General features: G+C 37.5%; 3 protein-coding genes across 5 annotated transcripts; 1 reads left to right on the top strand and 2 right to left on the bottom strand.

Annotated features, from left to right (window-relative positions):
- Positions 1–295: 295 nt before the first annotated feature.
- LOC141838255 (phospholipase D delta-like) lies at positions 296–13,514 on the bottom strand. 3 transcript variants are annotated; one of them, XM_074725680.1, is made up of 11 exons: positions 13,491–13,514; positions 12,442–13,368; positions 9,580–9,696; positions 8,184–8,378; positions 6,741–7,022; positions 6,605–6,673; positions 6,300–6,447; positions 4,241–4,389; positions 3,871–4,029; positions 1,894–2,088; positions 296–622 (listed from the first exon to the last, which is right to left on the bottom strand). In XM_074725680.1, the coding sequence occupies exons 2-11, from the start codon at positions 13,351–13,353 to the stop codon at positions 296–298; spliced, it is 2,553 nt and encodes an 850-aa protein (XP_074581781.1). In that variant the 5' UTR covers positions 13,354–13,368; positions 13,491–13,514. The 3 variants fall into 3 exon arrangements, with proteins under 3 accessions (XP_074581781.1, XP_074581778.1, XP_074581780.1); XM_074725677.1 differs by lacking the exon at positions 13,491–13,514 and adding an exon at positions 3,220–3,222 and having other exon boundaries at positions 12,442–13,353; XM_074725679.1 differs by lacking the exon at positions 13,491–13,514 and having other exon boundaries at positions 296–523; positions 560–622; positions 12,442–13,353.
- Positions 13,515–13,899: 385 nt separating this feature from the next.
- LOC141841778 (pentatricopeptide repeat-containing protein At4g35130, chloroplastic) lies at positions 13,900–16,768 on the bottom strand. Its single transcript, XM_074729972.1, has one exon. The coding sequence runs from the start codon at positions 16,766–16,768 to the stop codon at positions 14,366–14,368; it is 2,403 nt and encodes an 800-aa protein (XP_074586073.1). The 3' UTR covers positions 13,900–14,365.
- A 503-nt stretch (positions 16,769–17,271) lies between these two features.
- Positions 17,272–22,027, top strand: LOC141839599 (uncharacterized). The gene is made up of 6 exons (XM_074727384.1): positions 17,272–17,453; positions 17,878–18,450; positions 18,641–19,075; positions 20,323–20,919; positions 21,232–21,359; positions 21,699–22,027. Exons 2-6 carry the CDS (start codon positions 17,971–17,973, stop codon positions 21,700–21,702), a joined length of 1,644 nt encoding a protein of 547 aa, XP_074583485.1. The 5' UTR covers positions 17,272–17,453; positions 17,878–17,970; the 3' UTR covers positions 21,703–22,027.
- Positions 22,028–22,554: the final 527 nt, after the last annotated feature.

Genomic DNA, 22,554 nt, shown 5'->3' with positions numbered 1-22,554 from the left:
TGAAGCTTTTTTTAGTATGCTTCTCTCGCACATAGTGAGAACCAATGCGACTCTCATCCATGATGATAGATGAATCACTACAGAGCAAATGCTATAGCGATTTCCTACTTCAGATCTAGTTGCAGCATTTTGTTTGGGAGCAAAAGTAAATCTAGTAACACTATATATTACAATCAAGCCGCATTAGAATTAAAGTTTGACTTGAATTGCTAGCAGCACCAGAAGAGCTTTTAACATTGCAGATTTGAAAAGAATTTAGCAAAGAATTGACTGTTCGTTAAATGATGAAAACACATCACATAGTTAGCTCGTCGGGGAGTGGAGTGGATACTCCTAAAATCTTACCTCCAACATCAGGAAAAGTTTCTTGCCCAGGAAGGGACATCACTTCACCATCAGCAGTGACTCGAATAGGATACTTGAGAAGGTGGCCTCTCAATGGAATTATATCCTCAGTAGTATATCGAAACCAGTTTTCCTCGGCTACCCTGTTAACAAACTTTACGCATTCCAAACTGTAAGGCTTCTTGATGAGGCTAGCACATTCCAGGCTGTGAGCATCATTTAAGTGGGCGTCCATACCAAGATGCTCCGCCCACAATGACATCCTGTATCCGTGCACCTGCGATGGATTTATCCAGTTAGACCATTGAAAGATATAGTTTGTGCTGTTGAACGGATAAATAAATAGGAATGGAGGAGATTCTGGGGAAAAAAAGAATTGAATGTTTTTGTCAAATTACGATGACCTTTTTGGTCATCACAAACAAATGGATTTTCAAGTGGGATCAAAAACAAGTACTGACTAGATAGCAATCACTAACATCATTTACCTTCTCTTACAATGTAGAATTAAAGGGAATGATCACCTTAGGTTCTTGTCTTATACACGTAGCATCACATTAATCTGGGTGGGTGCACTATTTTAGGCAATGACTTTTCTGAATGTAGAATGTTAAGGGAACATAGCACACACGAGAAGTTGGCATACCTCTTGGTCTGGGCTAAATAAACAAATCAATAATACATGGACCTATTTGTAATATTTGTGTTGGTCAACTAAATACATAGGTAGAGGGGATTACCTATGGAAAATAATCTTATCTTTCCCCATAACATCGTACTGGAGCCCTAGTTGCTCACTTCTAGTCTCTCAGATGTTGTCTTCTTTACCATTGAAACACCAACTTTGCACTCCCCCTCGATCCTAAGGATCAAGTTTAACCTTGGTCGACAATATCGAGAACAATGACCATCTGTGCTTAATTAAGCATCGAGACTTGGCTAGATGAGATCTAGAATAGCGATTGACGCATTCACTCTCGGACATCATACTCACTGTTGGCATTCTTGAGATTGACTTATATCAGAAAAACCCCATCTAGATATAGCTGAGGTTGGATGGGATGGCAAGGGAGGCTAAAGGCACATAAAGGGGGTTAAAACTATTCTGAATGCCATAACCATGCTACCATAAATATGCAGCTATTATCTAATTGAATTATTTCAATGAGAACAATGAAAAAGATAGCCACTAGGAGAATTATGAGGCCAAAAGTATTGCATTACAACTGTAAGAACTCAAACTCAAAATATTTTTCAGTTCAAGAGGAAATCATCACATAATCCTTTTGTATATACCGTACATATATTGATGGGTATGTCAAAAACTTCTGTTACAAACCTATGACATCACAAATTTCCTAGAGACAAATGGATCATCCAGTGATGCTTAGATACTATTTTCCTTTTCTCATAATTTATGTAGCCCCTAGATATTTTCAGATATTTATATACATCATTTTTTAAAATCATTCCAAAACCATCATAACTCCCAAAACTGGAACTTCAGAGTAAGGCAAAACATAAGCATGAAACAATAAGCAACCTTACCTGGCCTTGTGGAAGATTTTTCCTTGCCCAGGTGTGTTGGGGCTGATATGCCCCCATAGCAATTTCAGTGTCTCTTGAACCGTCCATTGATCTTTGGTTAATGTTGGCAGATCCCAAAATCACATACTCGTCATCCACTACCATCCCTTTTGAATGGACATAAATCATGAAACGTCTATATTTCGTCGACAAGACCTAAACAGCATCATCACAAAATATGCATTTTGATTGGAAAAAATTTGCACTACAAGCAGCAAAGCAAATAAAACAACATAATAAAAAAATAATGATGCACAATAAGTAGATTGGTAGATAAAAAATAATTTAAAGCATGGTTTAAAATTTCGTATCGTACCAGACGAAATGGGTAAAATTTGTTGTTCCACCAGTTGCCCGACACCAGCACCGCGAGCCACCGCAGGATCGCAGCAACCTCCGTGGGGTTGCGGAGACAGTAGCGATCCCATGGCGACCTCAACGGGGTCACGGAGGTAAATTTTTTAATTTTAATTAATATATTTTATATTTTAAAATATATTGAAACCATATCGGCACGGCATGATACGATACCGAAATCATATCGTTTTGGTCATAATCGAAACTTCGACACAGATCGAGATTTTAAATCATGATTTAAAATCCAATATCACAAGGATCCACAACCACATTGCTAGGATATTAGCACGGTGTGCATTATTTGTATGTTTCTTCAGTTGTGTTGTGTTGTACAAGAATTTTTCTATACAATTCCTAGGTAGCCTCTTAACTATATATATTGTCGAACAGTAAGGAATGTTATATGTAGACCTTGCAGTTTTATCTAGTTACAGATTGGTCCATAACACCCATAATAGCATGATAGTCCCCCTCAAGCTTGTTGGGATATATTATAGAAAACTAACTTGCTACAAATGTATTCAACTCTAGGTCTTTTACAGATTTAGTTAATGAGTCCGCCAACTGATCATTAGAGCTAACAAATAAAGTTATTTTTGCATTTTATGGCACTTTATCTCTGATAAAGTGTCAACCCACCTCCCTGTATTTTGTTATCTCATGAAATACTAGGTTTAAAGTTGTGTATGGCAACTTGGTTGTCACAATACATCTTCGTTGGCTATGGAGGGGCATATCTAGCTCATTGCTTGATGCAGATGAGCTCATATGTAACTAGGGTCATGGTCTGTTACTACAATAGATCTAGCAGTAATGATTTGTTTCTTGCTCTTCCAAGAGATCAGATTACCTCCTAGAGGATACAATATCTAGATGTAATTTATTTATCTATAGAAGAACTTACCTAATCTGCATCAAAATAACCCCCACAACCTCAAGATAAACCTCAATCATTTTGAGTTGTCATAGAATTCAAGTTGTTACCCAAAGGTCTATGGAATGAGTTCTCCATATATATACATATATATATATACACACACAATAAAAAATGTTATATATACACCCTACAAATTTATCTATTTACAAATTGGTCTCTAACATCCATAACACCATAACATGAGCAGTAAAAAAACTAATATCAAGAAGTATCCTCTTACACATTCATTTCTAAGTGGTAGACGATGGTATTTGTAGCATAAGAAAGTTTCAGTTTAAAGATTCCAACATCTTCAATGTTTATACTACACTTACTTTCCATTGTCAATATAAACTATTCTGTCTATTTTCTTTGCATGTGCTTTCATGCTTAATAATATTAGCATTTTATATAGCGGAATTGCGGAAAGAAAAGCTTATTTTCAGTCTCATATAATAAGCATTCTTAAATTTTCATGTTTACAAGCCAGCGAGTTATTGTGTATGAATGAAATATCTGTAGTATAAGCAAAGGGACTATCAACTCATTCATTAAAAAACACAATGCAGATACCAAACCAAAGTTAACTTCTCTATCATGAGACTATCTAGCAGCAAAATGTTTAGGCAACTGATGCAGAATGTTGGAGGTAGTTGAGGAAATACTTCATTCGAGGGTTGAGTAGTTGGAGGGATCATATAACTTGATGGTTCTCGATTTCCAAGACAGTAAAAATTAAGATAATCTTGTGGATGTGCTTCAAAAGAGTTTGCAGATTTAAGCTCATGAGCAATGATCTGGTACATCATCGTCATTGTTTGGGCCTGTAATATAGAGTTAACAGTTATATAGAATATAGATATTATAGTCAACAAATAAACAAGAGGGAAATGAGTATGCGACTGCAACAATCACAGCTAAAAATTCAGATTCTCCCATACTGAGCTATAAAATATCTTGATATTAAAGATGGATAACTAACATGTCATGCAATCTGCGTGTTACACGTGAAATATGTACAAGCAAAACTTTTACCTGCCAAAAAAGGATCTCTTGAACAGAATTAGATGTAGGAACCCCTTCAGGCCACATTGGTATGACTATATACACAGCAAACCGCTCTCTAGCTCTAATTTTGCTAGCGATCTTCAGTGCTAGCTCCATCGGGATCAAATTGTCAGCACCTATTGATATAAGAAAAAGCCAATTTTGGTTAAATTGTAAATAGTCTATTTCATGACAGCTAAAGTCATGCATGAAATGGATTTAAATCGGCAAGCACAGAATAATCAAAAACAAAAACTCCATTCAAGTCAATGAGATTAATCAAACAATGTCAAGGCTAACTAATTCAGGATTAATTCATAGGAGCACACAACATAGGCCAAATTAGGAGCAATCACTCTCTCTGCTTACAAGGGCAAAGGTAATTATCTGGAACTTCCCCACATATTTCTCTGTGGTCTGGAACAACGACTTGAAAGTAATTGGCATAAAGTGGGCATTTTGGGGCAAGAGGTCGAAGACCTGAAGACGAGACTTTGAGCAAAAGAAGTGACCTAGAGGTGAGGAGTCTTTGGTCAACAAGTGAAATGAAAACTTAGAGACAAGAGTCTTTGAACAACATCATCAAGGATGATGAGGAGATTAACAACTGGAAGTAGTGTAAACTGTGAGAAATTATATGTAAATTGTGATCTGAGGCTTACTCTTTTGGCACCATCTGGATGATGTGGCTATACTAGGTAGGGATTGCCTAATTGACTTGTAGAGAGCATCTGACTAACAAACAACATGCTTCAGGCTCCAGCTTATAGTAGATGGTCAAGCTCGATCCAAGCTTTGCAAAGGCTTGCAAGGGTGCAAGTCGAATGAAGTTGGGATCTCAAAGCAAATCTAATCAAGTGGAGAAAAACATCATTCGACTAGAATGTTGGGTCGATTTGGGTGTCGATTGAAAACTCTATATTCAAAAATAAAATTTTTCTATTTGACCTTCAATTGATTTGACTTGGGTTCTAGTGGACTGGACTGAGCTCCAGTCAGCTAGAACCCAGTCCAGTCGACTAGACTGAGTTCCAATCGATTGGACTGGCTCCAATTGACTAAACTTTTAACTGTTGGCTCACAACGACTATTTGTGTTAGTCCGATTGATTGGATCATATTTCCAGTCAACTAGAAGCATTCAAAAATTAGTTGTTGGAGGTTGTTCTATATAAGCTTTGGGCGTTGTTTTGCTCATGTATTAGATAGAGAGAAAATTACATATAGATTCCTTGGAGTACGTGGCATGCTATGGACAAACGGCAGCAGGTGACTACCTGCATTTTAGGTATTTCTAGGACCCAATTAACTAACCACTTCTAAACCTAGAAAAGTGCTCCTTTCCAATGATAGATAGATACTCGACTTAAATGGGTAAAATATCTAGGAACCCACAGGCACCTACAATTTTGAGAAAATCGGGACCTAACCAGAACCTTATTTTTAAGCAGAATTCATAATTGATCCTGACTTAAACGGGTTGCGTACTCACATATACCTGATGAGTGGATACACAATTGTTATCCCTAGCTAGTCTAACTCTATAATCTCCACTGGAGTCCCACCATTACTTCCATGTGGAATATTTAAATTTATAAAGTTTTTAAATCTAAACAAAAAATACCCTTTGTTATGAATAAAGACTTCCTATATGTTGAAGGGCCTTCTCTCTCGTCCTTTTATGCTCCAAAGAATGAATGCATGGAGATCTTTTTTAAAACTATATCTATGACTTATTGAATTTTTTTGGTTTAGTTTTTCCTATTATCATGATTCAGTCTTTTAAATTAGGAAGTTAAATGGATAATTGAAATCAGAGGGGGTATATGAAATGCCCCTCATATAATTTAGCCTAAAATATATGGGTTTTCTTGAATATCTTATTAATGCAAAGGCTGTGGATGTTAGTGGATAACAATTTCAAGTAAATTAGTCAAAATTTCCAAGAGTTCATTATGAAAAGGTTTCAGACATACTACCCTAGTATGCTAAATAAACTAAAACATGGTACAAACAATAAGTTAGACAGAAGGAGAAAGGTCTGAAACCTGAATTTTCATAAGATGGCCAACCATATGATGAACCAAGAAAATATTGATTTTCAATGTATATGAAGTGTTGTGCAGATCTGATGGCTCTCACATATGCTGTGTGGATGCTCTTATCAATCGTCAGATTCTTTCCACATACAAGATTCTGTCATTTTTAGTAACAGGTCAACAAGATATGCCATGCCAAATACAAGACTAGACTAACTAATACCAGGAGATTTTCATGCTAAAATGTTTTCCTCACAGATAATGCATGAATAATAACAGCCAAATATATGCTAAATGTGTTACCCTAAACATACCAATGATTGTGCATCATGAACTGATTGAGGAAATCCTTTCACAGATCCAGAGTCAATAGACCGGAAAACCTGATAAGAATAAATACAGTTAACCATAACAGAAATAAGAAGCGAAACTACTAACTAAGAAACAAACCTGAATATGCCAGTTCTCTGGATCTTGTTCACTTGAAACCTGCAAATTTGGATCACCATATGGTTCAGGATCTTGTGGACTGAGTATCCAAGAGATACGACCTATCTTTAGTAAAGAATCATCCTGCCAGTCGCCACCCTTTGCAAATTTTTTCGCAAAGGCATGCAATCTTGTTGCTTTGTGCCAACGCTGCTCAAAATTGGTAAGTACATCGTAAGCAGCAGGCCCTTCAATTTTGCAATGTAGATCATGCCATGGTTGCCGAGGACCTTTACCTTGGATCTGCACATTTTTTATTAAAGCAAATAGGTAATCTAGAAGGGATTTACTATGGATATGGCCTTCAACCCGTTAGGATGATGATCTCAAATTATATAGTAGTTCATACCAATTCCTTCTCATCTTATATTGTGTTTGGCCTACCAACGAGTGTGATGTGTTGGATGCAGCATCCAAGGGCCACCTTCGGTAGTGCAAGGGCTTACGCACATTGGATAAGTCCAATCATGCTATTGGTGGATTGTAGTTAGCAGATGTGGAGCTCTTTAAGTCATTGCATTGTGTGTTCAATTAGCAATTGTGTTGCAGTTGTCATATGATATTGATGTTGGATGATGGATGACCTTTGCAGTTTTACATACTTGCATTTCATTAGTTGCATTGATTCACTACTGTGAACCTTGCTGTTGTTGAGCCATATTTTATACCTATGTTCATGTTGCCCTTGATGTCTACTTTACGCATTTGTGCTCACTTTGCCTATGTTGCCTCCAATTTCAGGTTATACATTGCATGTTTACTTAGCAGTTTTCATATGATATTCATGATGGATGACCTTTGCAGATTTACATATTTTCGTTTCTGCATTTACCTTGATGCATTGTTGTGAACCTTATTGTTGGTGAGCCATATTTTATACCTTTGTTCACGTTGTCCTTTATTTTTACTTTGCAATTTATGCTTACTTTCCCTATGTTGCCTCAAGTTTTGGGTAATCTAGTAAGTTGATTATGTAGATATTCTTGGACGATTGTTGATACTTGATCAAGGTATAGATTTATTGCTCTAAGATGGCTCTAGATCATAAGCATTGACAGAAGTCCTTTTGGTGGGTCGACCTCAGGCGGGACGTGACAATCATGTTGTATATTAAATTTGCCACCTCCTCCTAAGGAAATTGAAGGACGCTGACCCATGGAGAAATGGCTCTAATAAGCTAAAAGGGATAAAATATTGTATCATCATTCTTATTTAAGGGTCAGCCTATTATATAACTCAATACTCAATGTCAACTAAATCTTTTCGATATAAAAAACAAGGACAGAAAAAATCTTCATCTCTAGCATTTTAGACTAAAATTCTCAATTGTCTTCTTCGCCTATCCAAGGAATGGAGTAACTGTTGGTTAACAAATTACAAATCAAATGTGTAAAGGAAACTTACATTGATTGAGGGATTGTGACAATCATCAAGATACACTGACTCAAGGTCCTGAAAAAGTCTATGGGATGGAGTATCATAGCGTCCATCACAGAGATCAAGACCTCCAATAAAAGCTGTAATTTTTCTAGTACTCGGAGAAGCCTCTGTGTCAACAAGCACACATTTTTGGTGGTGTGTGAAGAGGGTACCCACAATCTATGTCAAATATGCAAATATGCAAGAATATGTGTCAGATTTCAATTAATATAGAGGGAAAATGAACTATAAGGATAAATAACACTCGTGAACAAGGGCCACTAATAGTTCCAACCTACATCTATATGTAACAAATTTTCAATAACCAATACGAATTTAAATGCTTTCTATTTTCTTTTCCTGTAGCAACACCTGTGGATAAGCAAGTCGTCAAGGTTTGTATTACTCATGTTAATAACATAAAGCATTGATATCAAGAGACATTTGAGTTAAATGCTTCAATTGGTTGGTTACCCACATTGTTGACAGAAATTATCCAAGTCTTCTCTATAAATTGCAGGACTAATTTAACATATTCAGTCATAGAACTCTTGCTAGAATGCATTTATGTGAAAGACTTAGAAAGAACAATTCAATGTAAAAGCCTCTTGCCAATACAGATTTAGGGACAATCGATCGCACAACCTTTTCACAAGGAATGGAAAGGTTATTACCCTGATTCAGACCTTGGTCACCCAAGTCACAAACTACCATTTCATATGAATACAGAAAGTTTTTGGCAAAAAAGCATATACATCAACGTTGAAAATTTATGCTTTTAAAAGAATGACAAAGGTTATTTTCATTTATTTACTGGTTGCAAGAAAACTTTTCTTCAGGCAAAAGATTTCTTTGATCTCAACCAGTTGTATGTAGATGGAATGTGAAAAGGCAAAATAATATTGACTAGCAAATAAGGAGCATGGTAAAGAAAAAATGGACAAAAATGCCATCGAACTGAGAGGCTATAAGATCTATTCGGGCATTAAACTCAAAATAACATGTTCAGATATACCTTGCAAAAATCTTGGGGATTCTATTGTAGGAGATTTTTGTGCTCTAAACTTCCATGCAATTGAGACTATTAATAGGAAGTTTCATTAAAACCTTAGCCACAAAGATGGTTTAGAGGTGTGAATTTGTGACATGAATAAAGAAACTAACTGCTGTCACTACAGATGAGCTAGTATGGACTTAGAGTTGCATCAATTTTGTAAATCTCAATCTTTAGTTGGAACATCTTTGTTTTTTTCATATGATACTAGTTTTTTAGCTTTCTTTTGCTGGATGAGAATAAAATTTGAGTGGGGATATAGAACTTTGTTTTCTGAGTCAAAGGCAATACCACAGTGTAAAGGCCATCTTGTTATGTATAACTTGCCTGTTGCTTAACCAAACTAAGCTTTCCACTTGCATAACGTGGCGACAACACACAAACCACAGATGAATGCTTGAAAAACTTTCTTGTTTCTTCATCATGAGTTTGCATAATTCCCCCCTGCACCAATAAATGTTTATGTCAGTATCAAACAGACAAACAATATCATGCTCTATTAGCAGTACCTGGTAAGTTCATCCTGACCAAAATATGAATCAGCTACTCATGGTAATATCCTAATGGAAGATTAAGGGAATCTAGAGCTGTTACTGAATCGTAAAAAAGCCACTGTTATTGTAGAGATCAAATTCATGTGTAGTAAATTATAGAATTTTGATCATGGCTTTACTGAAGCTCAGGTTGATCATGGCTTTACTGATTGTGGTAAGAGTTTTCTTCTACCATCAGCCGTGATAAAGTTCAAAGTCTCAGTTACTTTAGTTTCAATTATTTCTTCTACTTGTCGACTTTATTACAATACCTGATTGAGGATACTTGTTGATTTGGACTATCACATCTAAATTCTCATTACTAACCAATTAAGTTCGGAACCAACCATGTAAGACCTAGTTGATCTTTGCAGGGACATACAGGAATTTAATTAACAGAATTTACTGCTGCTAAATGATTTCACTCAAGAAAATGAAGGCATATAGTTAAAAAGAATCATCAAGCACGCTGCATGCAAGACACGGTGACCTTTGTAGGGACATACAGAAATTTGATCAACCGGATTTGCTTACTGTCAAATGATTTCACACAAGAAAAATGAAGGCATGTCCTTAAAATGAATTTCATTATCTTTACCAGAATGTTTTCTAATTTAACTATCATTACAAGATATGCATTCTAATTTCTAATTGACTATACTACAAGAAAAGTATTTTTAGAGTTTTATAAGAGCCATAATTTATGATCTTAGAACTCAACTTAGTTTGTTGGAAAAACAAAACATTTGGTTACATGTGTTGTGATAAGAAGATTTGTTATAAATTTCAATCTATAAGAGGTCCTAAATATTTTGATTTCTTCCAAAATTTCAATCTAATATATATCTACTAATCCTATTCAATCTTTATCCATAAACCATAATCACATAAGTTATTTATCAGTCACTAATAGTCTCAAGTTCTCTTTTAAATGGAAAATTTCCATTGTCTTAAAACTTAGCCTAGTCAAATTCACATCAGCTATACAGGATAGATGATCAAGTTATCAAGCTCATAAGTGTCCATCTATTCAGGTCCCATAAGAGATGTGTGAAGTCCTTTTTGGAGAATAAGAGTCACATATAAAATCTTTGGTGTGCCATATGTGCGATAGTAAGGTGAACATATAGTTAGATCAATGATGGTCAGGCTAGAGGGGTGAGTAGACGGTGCCGAATTTCTTTCTTTTTTCTTGCAATAACAAAAACTAATTCAACGTCAAATACAATGTGTGGTAAATGCAATGTGTGAATAATCAAAGTAATAAATAATGCAGCAAAAATAAATAAAATAATTAACACACACACTAATAAGTATATAACATGATTCAGAAACTTTAATCCTATATCCATGGCCAGTGCATCGCTCTCTTGATTCCACTAAATCACTCTTTTGAATGGGAATATAGAGTAAGGCTGTACAATGAGAATGTACAACACTAAAGCTCCTCAAATGATATGCTACAAAGCACTTGGCGAAGAAGAGTAGACTAGACTCTCCCAAATTGAGTCAACCCTTCATTTAGAGTCCATCATAGGTCAAGTAAAAGCTAAATACGCTCTACCCTATAGGTAACAATGAGGAAAAATTTATTGGTTTGCTCAAGTAGAGAAAAACGTATTTAGCCTGAAGGTTTAGGGTTTAGGATGGACTCTAAATGAAGGGTTGACTCGACTTGGGAGCAGATCCAAAGAATACTCTATGATCTCGTGCACCACATCTAAAACACTTCAACGGGGTTGCTAATGTTGCAGGGTCATGTGTGGATCCATTGATGTGGCAGTGGACATGAGGATCCCTATGATGTCTTAGCTACCTTCTATGGCTATGAGGACTCCCTAAATGTATTCCCTGCAGTCTAAATCTGACTATGACCTCCCCAATCACCATATTGTGAGAAAAAGTATGCTAATGCCTATGTTGTTAACTTCTTAATTGTACTTGATCTTCCTTACACGACATAGTCAACTCTCTCCAAATTGAGAGCATAGTTGATACACAGAAAGTTAACCCCTCATAGAAGCACCGAGAGATACTTTACCAATTAGAAGGAATTGAGATCATCAAAGAACTTTTTCATATTGCTCTTGAAAAATTTGCTGAGATTCAATCACAAGTGTAAGAGTCATCTTTTCCAAAGGCACCTTCTTGATCATCCACTTAATGCTTGTGCTAGGCATCATCTAATTTGATCTTCTTGCTTTCCTAATATCTGACAAGGTCATGTTCTTCTAAGAGGGAGAATAATGCAGTAGAAGAATTTGGAATTTAGTTTTAGCGTTATTTTTTAATTTGGAGTTTTATATCTGTAAAAGTTGTTTAAGATTTAAAATGTTTATTCTATTCCATTAGGATAAATTAGACCCCTTTTTTGGAAAAATGGTTAAGAAGAGAGAACTCTTTAATTATTCTACAAAAGGAGCCCTAACAACTAACATCACGACAACCACCAGCACCCTCTCTCTTTTGGTTTAATAAATGTTCTCATGGTATGTTTTTGTCTAAGAGATATATCCGTGCTCATGTTGCATCAATAATCTATCTAGATAATACCTTGCTTCATCTTATTTTCAAGTCAATTGTTCAGTAAAAACACCTGAAAACATAACAAGCATCAAGGAAGAAAATTAATAATCAGAAGATACAGACTTCTTACAGTGTTGAAGAAGAGCCTATCATGTGAAGTCTTATCGTCCCAAATAAGTAAGCAGACTCGAACACCCTCCTGCGACTTGTACTTCAGCAAATTCCCCAAAGTAAGCTTCCCTGCTTCTGGCAATGGCCTGGTTGGCTCCCTTACCAGCTTCACTTTGTCATAGAGTGACCAGCCAACAATATAAATTAAATGATGAGCCTCAAGGATTGCATGACATAAGTCTTCCCAACACTTCTCATGCTTGAACACCGTCCCTCCATCCAATTTAATCTCAGGGAGCTCTCCCTCCTTAACATGTGCGTCCTGGTAGAGAGTTAGTTTTCCGCCTTTTCTCACATGGAAGTAAGCGTCCCTCACCCCTAATTGTTCTGGATCACCAGGGATACTATGACTGTACATTGGATTGTTTTCCACAGGGGTAAATAAAAAGGAAACGTAGAGAGCGGAGTCTGGCTTCGGTGGAAACCCGGATGACCCGATGATTGGGAGCCACCCCTCAAAGGGCCTACCAGTGGCGACAATGGCGGCAGATACAGAGGCAGTCCCTATAACCTCAGCACCAAATACGTCATTGTCCTTAACCTGGAACTCGACCCGCTCAGCGTTGTGAGCGAGCGGGATTCTGAAGCGCTCGCTCCACACGGGGTCCTGGGAGTTGGGAATGACGCGGGTGCGAGCGACAGTGGCGCCGCAGATGCATACGGTAGTATACGGGTCGCTGGTGATGATCTTAGAGTGGTGGGAGCGATCGACGCCATTGGAGGGGCCCCGGGGGAAGGGGAGGCCGCAGCAGCCGAAGCAACGGCGAAGGCGCTCGGAAAAGAGGTCCATGTTGGGGAGGTCACGGGCGCTTATTATGTTGAGGTCGAGGTCGCCGTGGAGGAGGACGGCCATGTCCGTTGTCGAATCCATCGGAGTAGGGTTGGGGGCGATGGCGATGGAGATGGCAATCGCGACGACGAAGAGAAGAACTCATTGGAGGAGAAAGTGAAAGTATAAGAGAACGAAAGTCCTAGTAGTGTAGAGAGAAGGGAGGAATTAGCTTCTTTTCTTGCGGCGGAGGAGGACGAGGTGGTGGCGCTGGTTCTTAAAGTGAGTGTGAGGTCGCGGGAAAGAAGAGCTGCTGGCCCAAAAATATATAATAATCCGAGACGCCAATGGAAAGTGACATGGGCCAGATCGCCTCGCCTAGGCCCTTGTTTACTTGGGTGGAAGGAAACAGTTGGCATGCTAATTCGATGGACTTTATTTCAACGTAGCACATGAATTATATCACCCTTCACTTCCATGAGGTGTTACATAAGAATTGTTCTCAAGAACTCCTGATAACATGTATCAGCCTTTTTATGTCACACTATAAAAACTTGCATCGCATGTATCAAAAACGTCCTGTATATAATGCAGTATTAAACAGATTGTATCAAAAGTAGCTTGCATACAATACAGTATTAAACACCTTGTATCAAAAGTAGCTTGCATACAATACAGTATTAAACAGTTTGTATCAAAAATAGCTTACATATAATACACTATACAAAAACAACTCGGAAGTATCCTCTACTCACTGCATACACTCAATGCTCCAACACTAGAATAAAGTCTTTTCAAGATCTGTCCCATTGGAGGACTTATAGGGTTGTCTAAATTGTTTAAAACCCTAAGGGGAAAAAAGTCTTTTTGATGTATCAGCACAGCAATGAATAAACACACTGTTTCAATTTTGATGTCAGTATCCTGTATGCGCTCTGGTTTTATCTTACATCATAGTTTCTTATAAGCTCCATTAATTCCTTGTACTTCTTAAGCATGCGTGCATGTTCATCTTCTCACTTATGTCCTTTCCCTGCTTTTGGGACAATTGAACATGTTTTCTTGATGGAAAAGTGTGAACTGCTTGATATAATAGATTTTCTCCATTCCAAATTCACCAATAATCACCACAAGTACATCTTCCATTAATGAAATGATGATAGATCTTTGTGTCACCTACTATAATTTCTCGTCCATTAAAACCAGATATCAGCTTAATTGCCTGGTGAGATCGATTACATATTCTGCCATTCTTCTTCACCAAGACAGGAATGCCAACTGGTGAGGATATCAGGCCAAACACAACTGCTAGCTTTACACTATGCCTATTTGGTGAATTATTTTTCTTTATTACCATATCTGTTGGATTAAACACATTACCAGGATCATATGTAGCTTCTCCAATCTTATTTAAGAGAATGCTTGAAACTTCATGGATCCGGCTGCTTTGAGCATGCAATCTATCACCATTGATAAAGCTGCATGATTGACCACCAAGCTCAACCAAACTCCTAACTGTTGTCTTCTCTAGCCCCTCTTGCTTCATAAGAGACATCATTCTTTCTGCATCTTCCCGTTTCCCTGCATCAGCATACATGCTCGACAACAGGATATAGCAACCAGTGTTTTCATGTTCCAGTTGAAAGATTTTCTCAGCAGCATACTCTGCTACTTCAATGTTTCTATTGTTTTTACTCGCAGTTAATAATGATCCCCATATTCTTGCAGTAGGAACCATCGGCATTTTGTTTATGAAGTTTGTTGCTGCTTCAAGATCTCCTGACCGTCCAAGGAGATCAACCATGCATCCATAGTGCTCAATCTCTGGATTCATGTCATATTCCAGTCTCATAGAACTAAAATGCAACCAGCCTTCATCGATTAAGCCTGATGTGCTGCAAGCAGTCAACACAGAAGTAAACGTACTCTGGTCAGGCTTCAATCCACATTCCTTCATGTCAGAAAAGAGTTTCAGCGCAGTTTCTCCTTGCCCATGAATTCCATATCCCATTATAAGCATATTCCATGAGGCCACATTCTTGTGCATCAGTCTGTCAAACACGAGTCTGGATGTGTTCATATCACCGCACATTGCGTACATACATATGATGGAATTCATGACCACCGAGTCGCTTTGATAACCCAACTTAAGAGGATAGCTGTGTATTTGCTTCCCTTGCCATAGCCATGCTAGCTTGGCATATGCAAGGGCGATGGTTGAGATGGTGAAGGCATCTGGTAGCAAAGGACTTTTCTGTAGTTCAAGAAACAGTTGTATTGCCTCAATGTTCCTCCCGTTTTGTACATAACCCGAAATCATTGCGTTCCATGATACCAAGCTTTTCTCAGACATTTTCTCGAACATATATAGCGATGACATTACTTTTCCACATTTAGCATACATATCAACCAAAGCGGTCTCAAGAACCAAATGAGGAATCAAGCCCCTTCTGGTGGCAAATGCATGAACTGATTTCCCATGATGCAAGCTTTTAGATTCTGCACAAGCAGGTAAAAGATTTACCAGTGTGATTACATCCAAATCCACGCCATCGTCTTGCATTTGTGTAGCACTAGCAAATGCCAGTTGTGGTTCACCATTCAGGGCGTAGCCACCAACCAAGGCATTCCAAGTTACGACGTTTCTAACAGACATCGAGTTGAACAAACTTTCAGCACAGGCCATGTCTCCAGTTTTGCAGTACATGTCAAGAAGAGTGGTCTGGAGTTTGATGTCAACCTCCAACACATTCCTCATCACATAACAATGGATCTCTTTTCCATGTTTTAAACTCCCTACCGAAGAACAAGCAGCCAGAGCACTTGTAATCCCAAACCAGTCAAGTCTGCTACCAAACCTTTCCTGCATCTGTTTCACGCACCGTAAAGCCTTCCATCCTTCTCCATTAGACACATACCCATTAACTAGTGAATTCCACGAAACATCATCCCTCACTGGCATTTCATCAAACACATTCTCAGCGTCTTCGACGAACCCAATCTTCAAATACATGGCCACAAGAGAATTGCAGATGAAGAGATCAGAATCCAATCCAACCCTGAACAGCTTCGCGTGAACCTTCAACCCGTCCTCGAAAGCGGAGACATTGGCGCAGGATTTGATGACGAAGGGGAAGGTGAAGTGATCTGCCCGCACGCCCGCGCCCTGCATCCGGCGGTACAAACCGATGGCATCTTCGTAGAGCTCGGCGGTGGCGCAGCCTCTGATCATGAGGTTCCACAGGAAGGTGTCGGGCTTCTGGATGCTCTCGAACAAAGACAGGGCTTCCTGAATGCGACCGAAAGTTATGAAGGACAGAAGCGTGCGGGCGATGCGGGCTTGGTTTGGTCGGGAAGTGCGGGGCTTCCCGGCGGAGGAAGCCGACACACCGGTGAGGAGGCGAGCGTGCGGCTCGAGCGAAGGCGTCGACTGCTGCTGCTTACGCTGGTAGATGTGAGAGGAAATGCCACGAGCGTCGACGGAAGCGCTGCAGTGGAGCAAGAGTGCAGTAGCCATAGGACTATAATAACTTCAGACAGTGGCTCACATGCTTTATAAATTCATATTATAACATTCCTTTTTTTTCTTTAATATTATATTATCTACCAATTATAACATTTCATTTTTCTGAATTAATCAAATTAATTAAATTTTTAAATAAAAATTAAATAAATTAAATCGATAGAATATCTTAAATTTTTTAAATATTATAAAAGATTTATTAATTAATTAAAATTTTATAAATTTATTTATTTATAAAATTATAAATTATTTTTTTATTTTAATTTTAATTTAATTAAAAAATTTTAAAATCAAAATCGAATCAAATTAATTAAATTAATTAATTTTTTAAAATAAAATTTTAAAATAATCGAATTAAAATTTTAAATTTAATTCGGTTTAAATCATGGTTATTCGATTCGAGAAAATTGATTCAGTGGAATAAGGTAGGGTTTGCGTTTCCACTATTTAATCCCATAAGCCACTTCACGTTTTTTTTTCCCACCGCCGTCGCCCGCTCTCCTCAATCTCTCCGCGCACCGTCCGTCTCGCTTCCCGGCGTGGCGTCGCCTTCGATCGGAGAACTGTCCCTCTCTCTTTTTCTCACCTGTTTCTCCATATTCCCTTCCCCCACCTTCGTCGAGGACCAGCGCTGCTCCCCTCCCTACTTTGAACAGGTCCTAAACAGCGTAAAGCTTAGGTATATCTCACATACTTTGGTAGCACTTGAATTTTGGCTTTTCTTTTCTCAAGGATGTAATCCACTCTCTAAATATGGATTTGTTGTTAGGAGTTTCGGTTTTGTTTCTTCCACAGTGAAGAACAAATTTGGTAGTTGTCAGATCCTTCCTCTCATATTTGTGGCAGTATCTTCAAGTGATAGAGTCAATTTGATAAAACTCAATTGATCTCCTAGTTCAAAATAATTATCCCAAATAAGTTGATGAAAAACTAACATTTGTTGCGTACACTAAAAAATTTTACCCAAATTTTGGAGTTAGTATCACTGTGAAGACCAATTATTTCTTATTTCATTTTTATTTCTTCATTGTGTTAGTTTGTTGATCGTATTATTGTTATTATGGAAACTTTAACCTTTTATTCTTTTGCTTCTTTACGATCAGGTAGAAGTAGAACATTCTTTCATAGGCCAGAAGAGCTTGAGCTGTTTAACTCTTGCCATCTCCCTTTTTTTAGTCAATTCTTGTCAATTTTATATGGGGAAGAAGAAGTTTATTGATAAGAAGAAGTCGGCTACCTTCCACCTCCTCGCCCGTGACACTTCTGACAGTACTGCATTTTTCTCTGGCGGGCAAGAGAATGATCGTGTTTTTGTCAGGGTAGACAATAACAATTTCCAGTGTCCTGGATTCTTCGATGAAGATGACAACTTTGGCCATTGTGATATCGATGAAGAACCAGATTCCATCTTTGCTGATGCTGTAGGTGATCACGATGATGATGAGGGGTGTGCAAGCAGCCTGCAACCACCATTGGCTGATGGCGCTCCCATGTCAAGCTCTTCTAAGAAAGGGGCGCTGCCAGATCATATCAGGAGGGAGATTCTAGAAATGGGCCTCCCTGATGATGGATACAACTATTTAATCCACATGCGTGAAATTAAGAACACAGGTGGAGGCTCCTCCTACTTTGAGAACCCTAAGGCCAAACTCGACAATATGACACTCGATGTCAAGGTATGTGAATTCTTTTCTAAGATAAAAAATGTTTTTATCTCTGTAGATGGGTCAGTTGTTTTTAGTGGTAATCATTGCATATTGTCGATCCCTGAATATATTTGAAGGCATTTGACAATTCAACAGAGCAAAAATAAAAAATAGAACTTTTTGCTGGTTCTTTCAATATTGACCTTGACTTGTTTGCTAGGCCTATGATGCTTCAAGGCTTCAGATTAATTCTGGGGTTATTGATGATGCTGATAAAGACATGATGTATGCTGTTGCTTCAAGCACGAGGTCAGTCAAGGTCCAGAAGGTTGTGGATCCAGATGTTTTGAGATTGCTAGATGACAGTGATCTGTCACGTTTTGGATCAGATGATGAGGATTTTGAAGAGGACTTCGTGGTCAAAGCAAACCTTCCTGAAGAAGAGGAAGAACAGGTTAAACATGTAGAGGAAGAGCGAGAGGAGGAGGTCAAGGCTGGTGCTGAAGAAGAGGATGTTTTAGTAGCAGATGGTGGCATAGATCTACAAGAGCAGGAGGTGGATGGAACAGTTACAGCAGGAGGGAATATTAATTATAATTTTATAAATGATGAAAAGCCGCGAGTACGCCGCCTTTTGGATGAGCAGTTTGATCTGGTATGTCTTTCCTTAAGTTTATTTTTCTTCTCATGTTTTTGTTAAACACAGATATCTTGCCTTTAGATATTAACTAAATTGGATCACATTTGTGTGTGTGTGTGTGTGTGTGTGTGTGTGCGCGTGTGCGTGTGCGTGTGCGTGTGCGCGTGCGCGTGCGCGTGCGCGTGCGCGTGCGCGTATATATATATATATATTCTCTTTTGAGATATTGAGCATTTCTGATGGACTTCCCTTGTGTGTGTTAAGAGCATGTTTTTACTACTAGGCTTTTGTCCACTGTCCAAGCAGCAAAAAAACAAATGCAACAGTAACCTTGAACCTATAAACCTCCAACTCTAGCAAGCTGCAGAAGAAATCCTAGTATAAACCTCCCACTTCTAACTAGGTGATTACTTTGTGTCTGCATCTTCTTGATGTATTTGCCAAACTCAAAATCAATCTAGTCCATCTCTTAGTTTTAAATCGTCACTATTTATGATAAATATGATGTAGCCTACAAATACTAGCTAGTTTTGAAGAATAATCAGTCTTAAATCATCACTATTTGTGATAAATTCAGTCTAGATTATTTACCTTTTTATTTGTAATTGTATTTTGCTCATAGGTTCTGTCCTAGCAACTACTTGCCTATGAGCAAATTTTCTTGTTAACCAAACTGTGCGAATCACATAGTCCAAAATGCTTAGTATCACATAAATGCAACATTTTAGTTCTAGTAAAATGTGCATGTGACAATTGCCAAGTGACATGAGGAATAGTGACATCAACTGTGTTCTTTCTTAAATTCCTAGTCTCTCATTTTAGGCGTCAACGTTTACTTTATTTATTCTTAGGCATCACATCCAGCTGGAATCTTCAACCTTTCATTTTATTGAGCTTCTGCTACAACCTACACCAGCTTATCATGCATTGCAAGTAGGTCAATGGACTTTTTATTAGGTACTTCTACCATTGGATTGCTAAGTTCCTCTGGCAATTAAATCAGTGGGTCTACTATATGCATAATATTTTGCCACTTAGATTATAACTGACAAAAATTCTTCCGTCTTCTTGGCCTTATGTGAATAGATAATAAGGAATTCTTTTTATCTAGTCTAGGATTGGCCTCTCTTCAAAGTGTGTCTTGATCCATGGTAATTACTTATTAGTAATATCTAGATGAATCTCTGCTCATGTATTTAAAAAAAAAAAAATCATTCACCTTTTGATGTCCATGCAATATTCATTGGTTTGTTGTCTCCCAGCTTACACTCCGAGAGTATGACAATGATAGTGATGATGATGATGATGTTCATTATGGTGATGCTGAACGCGAAATGCTTAATTCTAAGCTTCATGATGCCCTTAAAGAGTTTGCACTAGATGAATTAGAAGTTGAGGGCAATTACAAAGTTCCAGGAGATAAGAAGTATGACCATCAAGAGAAAAATGGAAGCACAGTGGTAGATGATCCTGAAGTGATCCGTAGATGTGTTGAGTATGCTGAAAAATACTTAAATGAAAGTCAGGATGATGAAGAAGTCTTTGTTGAGGAAAGTAGTGATGAATCTGAAGGTTGGGACTGCGAGACAATTGTTTCTACTTATTCAAATCTTGACAACCACCCTGGAAGAATTCAGGCTCCTGAAAATCTAAACAAGAAGCTTCCAAGAAAATTTCCTGGAGATTTAAGTACAAAAAGTAATGTGATTGCTCTTCGAGGAAAGGAGAAGCTTCCAGTTGATTATCTACCTAACAAGGCAAAAACCCTTAAAGTAAAAACGCCAGCATCCTTGATCGATGATAAACCTAAGAGGAGATCGCGTAGCGAGGAGTCAAAGGCTGAAAAGAAGGAGAGAAAGGTTTGATTTATTCATTCTTCATTTGTCTGACTGTTGTGTAAATGGAAATTTCTCTTACCTCAGACTATTACATAAAATTGTTTAATGGTTTCAGTATCTGTACATGTTTAGCACATCTAGCTCACTAGCTTTGAATACTTTAAAGTGTTTTCTCCATCTAATGGAAGTTAACTGTTCTGGATACATTCTGAATTTGTATCCCTTGACTATCTGAGTAATGGTGTGATTTTGTCTTTGTTTGAGTATGTTTTCATATTGATCTCTACTTCTGCAAATATCTCCATCTCATCCTTGAGCATTTTTTTAATGTAGGCTGCTGTAAAAGAAGAGAAAAGAGAATCACGGAGGGCCAAGAAAGAACTGAAAGGCTTGTACAAATGTGAAGCCCAAAGAGCTCAGAAAGTTGCTGCTATTTCGGTGCCATCTTCCATACACATAATGTAATCCATTTACTGCTATTTATTTATTTTTATTTTAAAAGGTGCTTAACTTATATTTACATTTCTTTTTTAAAAAGTGTTTGCTCATTTGACTTTATAAATGCACAAATAAGTTTCTTGCATGAGAATCGACATATGCCTTCACAGCTGCACCTGTAAATTGCAAAATATATTTATAAAGAACAGAACTTTTAGCCACGTTTTTTTCATTTAATATACTTTTTTACTATTTTTATTCCATCTCTATTTCTCGAGTGTGTTAATTCACAAAATAATTATTCATTTCTGATGAGCATTTTCACCGTTTAAGTCTAACCTTTCGTTGATGTTCTTTGACAGGTAATGTCGCTTTTAAATGAAAAGTCTGGAGCTCCATGCGGGTTTAGAGAATTTTCATTTCATGGCATTTTTATTAGAAACCCATTGCGCACCGACTGCTGGTCTGCTGTTTTCTGGTGGAGCCAACAATATTGGTTCAATTGTAACAATTGCATGCATTTGAACTTGAATGCATTGCCCAGGTCTCCAATTTCCAATTGCGACTTGGTTTTGTTTGTGTTTTTCTTTTTTAAGTTGAACTATCTTTTTAAGTTGAACAGTAGTGGTTCAATTGTAATAATATTTGCATTTATTTTTAGTTCAAATTATATATCCACATGTTTTGATCATCCTTGTATCAAGAAAGTAAAAAAATCTCATGCTTGGGGCATCGCGACATGGAGTGACCATGCATAATCATTTAATAGATGCATCCTGTTAATTTCTCTCTTTTATTTTAAATAATAAATTTATTAAATAAATAACTACGCATATCAAAGAGGGTAGAAATGAGACCCACGAATAACTAAATTTTTTAATAAGTAGATAAATAGTATAAATTTAAGCTACAAAATTATTGTAAAAATGTTTGATACATAACATGTTAGCGCATTAAATTCATTAATAAATTAGATTTGTTAAACCATAGTTTAATTATGACTGTTAAAAGTATTATCTTAAGACTAATCTCTCAAAATCAGCCAAACTAGGATTTAAGTGTCTGCTTCAACAAAGGTGAAATCTGTTATTCCAATGGCATTCGGACGGTTTTACACGGTCAGTTTCATGACCATCTGTAAGGAGGTAAATCGAAAAGCTACAGTTAGCCACTATAGAGGAGGGTAGTGTTTTGGCTTCACCGATATATGATTTTTGT

This window comes from Curcuma longa, chromosome 11 (assembly GCF_044706935.1).
Source record: "Curcuma longa cultivar G26 ecotype Majalengka, Jawa Barat chromosome 11, ITB_CL_G26_1.1, whole genome shotgun sequence".
NCBI lineage: Eukaryota > Viridiplantae > Streptophyta > Magnoliopsida > Zingiberales > Zingiberaceae > Curcuma > Curcuma longa.
This window is presented reverse-complemented; position numbering and strand designations above follow the sequence as displayed.

Excerpts from the sequence above, each read along its gene's own strand:
- LOC141838255 (XM_074725677.1), bottom strand. The coding sequence starts at position 13,353 with ATGGATTCGACAACGGACATGGCCGTCCTCCTCCACGGCGACCTCGAC. Across the intron at positions 9,697-12,441 it reads ATAGGCTCTTCTTCAACACT|GGGGGAATTATGCAAACTCA; the intron begins GTAAGAAGTCTG and ends TTATTGGTGCAG. Across the intron at positions 4,390-6,299 it reads GCCATCTTATGAAAATTCAG|GTGCTGACAATTTGATCCCG; the intron begins GTTTCAGACCTT and ends TTATATCAATAG.
- LOC141841778 (XM_074729972.1), bottom strand. The coding sequence starts at position 16,768 with ATGGCTACTGCACTCTTGCTCCACTGCAGCGCTTCCGTCGACGCTCGT.
- LOC141839599 (XM_074727384.1), top strand. The coding sequence starts at position 17,971 with ATGGGGAAGAAGAAGTTTATTGATAAGAAGAAGTCGGCTACCTTCCAC. Across the intron at positions 18,451-18,640 it reads ATATGACACTCGATGTCAAG|GCCTATGATGCTTCAAGGCT; the intron begins GTATGTGAATTC and ends CTTGTTTGCTAG. Across the intron at positions 19,076-20,322 it reads TGGATGAGCAGTTTGATCTG|CTTACACTCCGAGAGTATGA; the intron begins GTATGTCTTTCC and ends GTTGTCTCCCAG.